Here is an 8,889-nt window from a genome sequence, read left to right as displayed (position 1 = left end):
ATCTAAGCTAAGTTAGTGTTAAGCATGGGAAAGAAGACGTCGATCATCCGCCGTGGGATTATTAGAATATGAAATGCGATAGATATAAGTGCGTTAAAGATAAGATTTAGATTTAGAACGGGAGGTCGGTGGATTTGAATTGTCCACCCACCTCCCAGGGTCTCCCGCAGCAACCTCCGCGTGGTGGACCTGGAAACTAGCAGCATCGCCGATAGAGTAGTTCCTATCGAGGATACTGCTAGGCCAATGGCTGCGAAATGGTCTAAATATGTCGAGTAGTTATTCTTTAACTTGATTCTGTGATCTTTAACTGATTTCGCCCGTTTCTCAATTTGCTCCGATTCACTTAGCCATGTACGCAAGTGAATCGGCCGCGTCAGATCAGTCAGCGCTGCAGTGTCGTAACTCGGTGCGACCGATTCGAAAGATTATGATGGTGGGTTCCGGTAGGTTCCCGTGGGGAGGGACACAAGTTGTCCTGTGCCCATCGAAGCCAGAATCGTCACGGAGATCCCAGCAATGGGTGAACGCTGGCGCCGGTGGAGATCATCCTCTGATCCGTAGATGAGGAAGCACCGGACCTCGACACTGCAGTTCTGCCTGCTCTGCTCGCGGTTTGTTTCGCGTCACCCTGATTTTGCCTATTTTCAATCAGGGACTTCTTCTCTGATTTCTCGTCTTCGAATCAAGGGCTTCTTCCTTGATTCGCCCCCTCTATTTCTCGCTTCGATAATTCCTCGACATATCTGCGACCAATGCGTAGTTTCGTAAGGCTAAACTAAGGTAGAATTAATATTGCATCCCCTAATTGTCTCGTGTCGTCTCATGCTCGAATCGAGGACTTCTTCCTTGATTCATTCCCCTTACTGCGATCATTGTAGAATTTAAGGTATTCGTTAAAGGTAAGCTAAGTTAAAATTAAGCCTACGAAAGAAGACGTCGATCGTCCACCGTGGGATTATTATAATATTAAATGCGATAGATATGAGTGCGTTAAAGATAAGATTTAGATTTAGAACTTCTTCCTTAGAAAGAAGACCGCCGAGGGATTAGTATTATTAAGAGCGTTAAATATAAGTGCGTTAAATATAAGTGCGTTAAATATAAGTGTGATAAAAATAAGCGCGTTAGAGATAAGATCTAGAATTAGAAAGGGAGGTCGGTGGAATTGAATTTCCACCCACCTCCCAGGGTCTCCACTCGCAGCAACCTCCACGCGGTGAGACCCGGGCAACTAACATTCTCCCGAGTAGAATATTTTCTACGAAAGATTATGTTAGGCTAATTGGCTGCGATAAATTTATCATTTAAATGTAAAATATGCAATCATCGGCAGGTAAGTAGTATTTAGACACTGTGTATGTCTTTGCTGGATGCTGGAGAGAGTTGTTTCATTGATTTATCATTCGATTTAACTATCAAATCAATTTTCTTCAATCATTTCTCAGAGAAATATATATCGTCTTTTCAATAATTGCAGAAAGAACACACCAGGAATCTGGTAGTTTTATTATTAACTTGTATTCCTTTTAGCATCTTTCTGTAAAAATGTAAAACCATTATGCCGAAGCTGAAAATAATACCTAACAATGTGTTATACGTTTCAATCCTGAATGATTAACAATTTTGTTAGAAATGTTACATTTAAAAAAAAAATGTACATTGAACTTCGATATTATTTGCCAAAATTTCAATTGTTAACATGAAAATCATTAGCGTATACAATTTATCGAATAAATTTTTACAACAGTATAATTGGTCAAAATAATTTCTTGTATAACCGTTGTGGTGACGATTTTATTGTTTCTTTTCACAATTTGCAACAGAGTTAAACATTTTATTTATGGAATTAATTGTTTATTGTCAAATATTTCATAAATTTTGTGTTTATTAAAATTCCACTTCCAATTCCTTAAACTATTGCAAGAGCCCCCTGAATCGGTGTGAGAAACCCTTTAAACCGCCGCGAGATATCCAAGTATTCGGTGTGAGAAACCCTTGTTGTATCTATGTGCGCCATCTATTCACTAATCGCTGAAACTTCTAGCCAAATAGTACTATCTTGTCTTCGCCAGATGGCACAACCAGTATTCAGCTATATATTTGTGGCGCCATCTATGACCGGAGCGTTGAAATTTCTTGACAAATAGTACCGACTTAGTAAAACTCGGTGACGCCATCTGGCGGAGACACGCTGTTAACATTTGGCGAGAAGTTTCAGCGTTCTCCGAATAGGTGGCGCACCAATCCAGCATTTATGGCGCGTTTATTCAATATATAATTTATTTATAATGTTTATTAAATTACAATGTTGAAACTTGTATGACGGTTTGTTTCTTAATGAATATTTATAAAAATAATAGAAACAATGAACAAAAGAATTTAAAATGTATAGTTAAACAATTTTTAGTAACAAATTTTTTGTCGAGATATGCTAGCGTCACCTAGTTGAAAATGTATGATACTGTTTGGCTAGAAGTTTGAGCCATTTATAAATAGATGGCACTATTAATCCAGGATATGGGCGGGAACTTTAAAAATTATTTTGTTATAAATTATTATCGTATAAACCACCATCGAACTCCCAGTGATGTACCCCTCGGAACTCCGCGAGATACCACAAGAGTTCAGCGAGAGACCTCTCAGATCCCCGCGAGAGACCACGAGATGTCAGCGAGAGACCCCCTCGAACCCCCACGAGAGACCACTCAGACTCCCACGAAAAATACCCAAATTCAAACGAGAGACCCTCTCGAACCCCCAAAATTTAAACGAGAGACCCCCTCGAACCCCCAAAATTTAAGTGAGAGACCCCCTCGAACCCCCACGAGAGACCCTTCAGACCCCGTCGAGAAACACCCAAAAAGGGGGTTCGAGGGGGTCTCTCGTTTAAATTTTGGGGGTTCGAGGGGGTCTCTCACTTAAATTTTGGGGGTTCGAAGGGGTCTCTCGTTTAAATTTTGGGGGTTCGAGGGGGTCTCTCGTTTAAATTTGGGGGGTTCGAAGGGGTCTCTCGTTTAAATTTTGGGGGTTCGAGGGGGTCTCTCGTTTGAATTTGGGTATTTCTCGTGGAGGTCTGAGTGGTCTCTCGTGGGGGTTCGAAGGGGTCTCTCGTTTGAATTTTGGGGGTTCGAAGGGGTCTCTCGTTTAAATTTTGGGGGTTCGAGGGGGTCTCTCGTTTAAATTTAGGGGGTTCGAAGGGGTCTCTCGTTTAAATTTTGGGGGTTCGAGGGGGTCTCTCGTTTGAATTTGGGTATTTCTCGTGGAGGTCTGAGTGGTCTCTCGTGGGGGTTCGAGGGGGTCTCTCGTTTGAATTTGGGTATTTCTCGTGGGGGTCTGAGTGGTCTCTCGTGGGGGTTCGAGGGGGTCTCTTGCACAAGTTTAAGGGGTTTCTCACACCAACTGCGTAGGTTTTTCACAACGGTTTAAAGGGTTTCTCACAACAGTTTAAGGGGTTTCTCACACAGACTGCGTAGGTCTCTCACAACAGTTTAAAGGGTTTCTCACACCGACTGCGTAGGTCTCTCACAACAGTTTAAAGGGTTTCTCACAACGACTGCGTAGGTCTCTCGCAACAGTTTAAGGGGTTTCTCACACCGACTGCGTAGGTCTCTCACAACAGTTAAAGGCGTTTCTCACACCGACTGCGAATGACGCAACGCTTTAAGGGTTTCCTCACACCGATTCCGGAGGTCTCTCGCAGGCGTTCCAAAGGTTTCTCGTAGGAGTTCTGCTTCGTAGTTTTTTTATTTATAACTGTCCCGAAAGGAGCACAATGAAACGTTCTGAAATAAATCCCAAAAATGACTCAAAAGCTCGAAAGCTCTACTGGCACGGCGCTCCAAGTAAAAAAATCTAAAATTTTCAATTTTTTGAACTGTAATAGTAATAGTGCGAGCTTTCGAGCTTTCGAGCTTTCGAGCTTTCGAGCTTTCGAGCCAGTTGGGCAGAGCTCCGAGAGATCTAAAAATAAGAGCTTTTTTAATTTGAGTCTAGTTGTATTGGAGTTTTGAGCTTTTGAGCCATTTTGGGGAGATTTAAAGGTCCTAGAAGTATAGTGAGAGTTAAAGTTCCAAGGGTATAGTGGAAAAATGGCAGAATTCTACTACTAGTTTTAGTTATAAACTCTTGTGATTTGTGCTTGAAAGTTATTAGGAATACATGACGGTAGAAGAGCCTTGAAGCGAAGAGAGTCAATCGTGTGAGGAAGACAAGAAATATGTAATACTAACTTTCATTATAAAACACTGTAATTTTTGTTCGTACGTTATTAGGAGCACATGATGACAGAAGAGCGATAAAAGAAAGAGAGTCCTTTATTTGAGAAGGACAAACATGATGTATTACTAACTTTCATTATAAAATCCTGTGATCTTTGGTCGCAAGTTATTAGGAACACATGATAACAGTGGAGCTTCATAACAGAGGAAGACGATTGTATGAAAAGGATAGAAGGAACGGCTTGGTAACTTTATGTGCTCCTAATAGATTTGCTCACAACTTAGTACGAACACAAGAAACAATAAAGACTATCGTATAAGGGGACAAAACTGAAACACTGAGAGGATATTTTTAATTTATTTATTTAATCATTAAACGAATAATTAAATAATTTCTTTAAAAAAATATAAAATATTCGTTCAGTAGCGTAAAAAGTTTTCCGTATATATTTAATAGAAATCTTCCTCTGTAGCTTTCGTTCCTGACGCTTGATTTTTGACTTGCTCTTGACTGCTGTACATCGAAGCTACTTGTTGCGCCGATGTGGCTTCTTCTGCATTTTTATCATCGCGGATACGAATGAATCGAGGGAATCTTAAAGAGATTCCCTTTTCTGGGTCAACGATACCCATGGCTGCCCTGTGAGCAGGTGACAGAGACAAATCTGCACACTTTATTTCCCAAACTTGAACTGGTTCAAACCAGTGATCAGGTTGATGAGACGTGTCGTATCGATAGTAAGACTTTGGCTGCGATACTATGTGCTCTTTCAAAGATTCAGTGTGTTTTTGAAGATCTTCTTCGCTGAATCCAGTACCAATCTAAATAAAATCAAATAAAAATGATGGACTGTACCGGTTTTGTGTTATAAAAATGTTTACAGTGAAAACAATGCTCACCTTGCAGATGCTTTGATATTCTTCATTTTCTTTATCGTAACATGCCAAAAGAAATCCTCCGTAAGTTCCCGTTCTTTTCCCTTTCCCTATGTATCCTCCGATAACTACTACATCTAATGTATCGCCTACACCATCCAAATAATCTTTCTTCAACTTCAACCAATTTCGAGAACGTTTAGCTATCTCATACGTAGCTTCTTGCTCCAAGGTTTTCACCATGAGACCCTCGCAATTGCCTATATAAAGATCATTCAAATAATATCTATCCATTTTCCTGATAAAGGTATAGACTCACCCTTAACCGACTCGTCTAAGAAGTCCTGTACTTCTTCCATTTTAGTGGTGTCTAAGCTAGTTGCAAATTTCCATTCTCCATCTGATTCTTTAAAATGCGTCTTCAACAACTCGCGACGTTTTATGAAGGGTTCTTTCACTAGTGGTTCTCCATTTAAGTATAATAAATCGAATATAAATACACATACTTGTACTTTAATATCTGCCTCGGTCGCGTCCTATAATAAAACAGTAAATTAAGGTTCTGCGTTAATTTTCCGCTAGGAATTTTTTCACAATTTCATTTACCTTGCGCTTTCTGGTACTAAGTATTTGAAATGGTAGTATTTGTTGTTTCTCGGTATCCCAAGCAACCGCTTCGCAGTCGAGGATGCAACTTTTAACATCTTCCCCTTTCGTTTTACTGAATCGTCCAATAATATCAGGATACTTACTAGTATTGTTTTCCTGATTTCTACTATAAATACTAATATCACCATCTTCAGCGAGATGTATCTGCGCCCTTTCCCCATCGTATTTCCATTCACAAGTGAATTTCAATCCCTCGAAACGTGTTAGAACTTCCTGTACACCTTTAGTCGGATGCGCTAACATCGGTTTCATAGGGACACCGGGTGTAATTTTGCACTTCTCAGGTAATTTCTTAATCCCCTCTTTCAGTAAAACAGGAATGATTTTATCATAATTGGGACATTCGCTACAAATATAAATAAAAAATTAGTAGTGCAGGTTGAAAATCAATTGTAATAAAGAACTCTTACCAGTATGTTGTTTTAAGGATAAGCGCTGTCTCATCATACTTTTGCTTGAAAGCATCGCTAGACATCTTTTTACTTGTATCCAATATTTCCGGCGGTGAGCCCTGCTCTGGCGGAGTCATTGTGCACGCTAACGCTAACGCCTGCAAGTAATGATGATTAATGCTCTGATCTTTTAGTTAGGATGCAGATTTACTTACCTGTAATACAGACTGTTCAGCCAAACCAATTCGAAGCTTGCCAGCTAAAGACCTAATTAAATATCTGGCTTCGGTGAATCGACATGCTACAAAAAGTGTCTGAATTTTATCCAGTTTCTTAGATAAAGACTGTAAAGAAATGTTATATTCGCACATCAGTACAATCGCTATAATTCCAGGTTAGGATCAGTTTTTAAGTTTCATACCGAATTGCCAGTCATTTGAGCAATTTCCTTCAGTTTAGTGTATACAGTTGATATTGTCAAAGGGGCTGGTTGAAACATCGTCCTCTGATTGGAACGACTTCCCTCCGCTACAATGCCCAAATCTCCAACTTGTTGTACATCAGCTTTTATTTGAGCTAATGTTCTACCAGTACATTGTGCTATAGCTTTCATAAGATTCGTTTCTGCTACACCCAATTCAATTCCTTAAATATAATCATGTATGTAAATTCTTAGGACAAAAATATAGTGTTGTAAGTACATTGTCATAACGTGTTCCTAAGAATCCCAGATTATCGTTTCATTGTTTCATAAAATTAATACTATAAACAAAATATTACCAATAACATGAGCGAACATAATTATGCTGTGACCTAATACATACCTTCATAAGCCGGTGCCAGTTGATTGAGACACAAATATACACTTGGAAGCAAGTCATTTGGACTTAAAGCTATAACGGATCTAAAGTAATTGGACAGAATTTCTACTATTTTTAATCGAGCGCTTGTGTCCTCTATCAGTTCTAGTGTCCGCGTTAGCGCGATGTATGGAACCCTACGAAAATTTCAAATAATGTATTTATATTTACATACAAATTGAAGTAGTCACCAAAAATAAAACAATATTACTTTTCACCCTGTTTCCAGAATGCATCCTTTATTGGATTATAATTAGATATACTAGGATTATAAGAATGGCTTGCAGTCTTTTTTTTATCTATATTGCTATCTTTCCCATTTTCCTTTTTGTTAGGAGCTAAAAAATATGATTACATTAAAATCCTTATCTGCTTTTATCACTACGATGATGCATACCAAAGAAATTATGTATCTTCTTGACAGGCTTTTCTGTTTGTTCTTCTTGTTTCTCATCTTTTTGTTTTTCATCTTCTTCTTTTTCATTACTTTCGGTAACTTCCTCTATCTCATTGTTAGATTCATTTTCTTCATTAGGAGCATTTGTTTCTTGGTCGCTAACACTTTCTTTTTCTGGACTGCATGGTATCTGTTAATTGTAATACATAGTCATTGCATAGGAGTTACAGTTATTTATTTTATATAACGAATAAATACCTTCACAGGTAAGTGACCATCTTCGTCACTAGAATCATCAACAGGTGCTATTATCCTTAATCTTTTTTTGACCACTTTTTTAGTATTTTGTTTTGATTTCGTTTCACTAGACTCATCTGAAGAGGATTTTGATGATTCGTTGTTTGAAGAAGCTGTCCCCTTTTTCTGTTCTAAACCTGAATCTTTCTTTGTTTGATTTATATTTTCCTTTTCCACAGTTTTCTTTTTTGTACTATTTTTCTTGGGTGTACCCTTTACCTCTTCTACCTTCTTTTTCTTCTTAGAAGCGGTAAGTGGAGTTTTTGCCTTCCTCTTCTCATTTTCTTTAGGTGTCACAGGTGACAACTTAATTTTAGATGTTTTTCCTTAAACATCAGTACAGTATAATACGTATTTTAAACATTTCTTTGACCTTTAAATTTTGAATTAAAAAATTATTCTACCATTAGCCTTCTTTACCGGTGAAGTAGTTCCTGATGTCTTCGAAGAACTATTTTCTACTTTCTTAGCAAGTGGAGGACTGCAAACAAAATTATTGTACCTGGTATATTAAAAGCATTATAGAATATTAAGAATATGTAATTTCATCATCCATCCAATATACTTTTAAAAATTGTAGTTATGATTCTACTCACCTGGAAGATTCACTGTTATCCGAGCTATTATCCCGCTTTCGTTTAGAATTACCTGGACTATCTCGTTCTCCATTGTCATTAGATTTGCTATCGGTATATTTCCAATTAAAAACATATTTCATCGATGAACGCAAAGCACCGTTCAACTGAAGTATTTTATTTACGGACACGGAACGCGAGAAAATGTAATATGTATTCACTCGGGTGCAGAGTGTGACAAATCTGAGCATAATATAACAAACTCTGACGCGATAATAAAGTATTAAGCTATTTATACCTTGAATTATTTGTCTCACTGCCATTCTTCTTCGTAGTCGACTTTGTGAAAAAGGCCCTACAATTTATTACCAAAATAAAGCACAAGAATCGTACAGAATAGCTTTGTTCTTTCAAATTTGCCGAAATAGGATTGTATACTACGCAGTAGTGATTTTCTTTAATCCTACTTACGTTATGCTACGCTGTGCCATTTTCGCGCCGTTTCTAACCTTTACATAATGCGTCACAGAAACCACCACACCGCTACGCCATGTTCGAGAACTAAACTGAATTTCAAATTCGTAACGTACCCGACGAATATCC

At 38.3% G+C, this 8,889-nt stretch overlaps 1 protein-coding gene across 1 annotated transcript; it reads right to left on the bottom strand.

The window, feature by feature from the left end:
• Positions 1–4,567: 4,567 nt before the first annotated feature.
• Positions 4,568–8,884, bottom strand: DNAlig1 (DNA ligase 1). Its single transcript, XM_031993824.2, has 15 exons — positions 8,758–8,884; positions 8,585–8,641; positions 8,308–8,394; positions 8,116–8,192; positions 7,673–8,037; positions 7,415–7,604; positions 7,229–7,355; positions 6,982–7,154; positions 6,579–6,802; positions 6,373–6,501; positions 6,176–6,315; positions 5,703–6,111; positions 5,416–5,632; positions 5,121–5,356; positions 4,568–5,042 (listed from the first exon to the last, which is right to left on the bottom strand). Exons 1-15 carry the CDS (start codon positions 8,775–8,777, stop codon positions 4,671–4,673), a joined length of 2,823 nt encoding a protein of 940 aa, XP_031849684.1. The 5' UTR covers positions 8,778–8,884; the 3' UTR covers positions 4,568–4,670.
• Between the last annotated feature and the right edge of the window lie 5 nt (positions 8,885–8,889).

The sequence above is a fragment of the Nomia melanderi genome, chromosome 11 (assembly GCF_051020985.1).
Source record: "Nomia melanderi isolate GNS246 chromosome 11, iyNomMela1, whole genome shotgun sequence".
NCBI classification, from domain to species: Eukaryota; Metazoa; Arthropoda; class Insecta; order Hymenoptera; family Halictidae; genus Nomia; species Nomia melanderi.
The sequence above is the reverse complement of the archived record's forward strand: the minus strand, read 5'-3'. Positions and strand labels throughout refer to the sequence as shown.

Coding starts and splice junctions, on each gene's coding strand:
- DNAlig1 (XM_031993824.2), bottom strand. CDS start 8,777: ATGGCACAGCGTAGCATAAC. Junction 8,395..8,584: donor AGTGAGACAAATAATTCAAG/GTATAAATAGCT, acceptor ATATACCGATAG/CAAATCTAATGACAATGGAG. Junction 7,605..7,672: donor ATGGTCACTTACCTGTGAAG/GTATTTATTCGT, acceptor TACAATTAACAG/ATACCATGCAGTCCAGAAAA.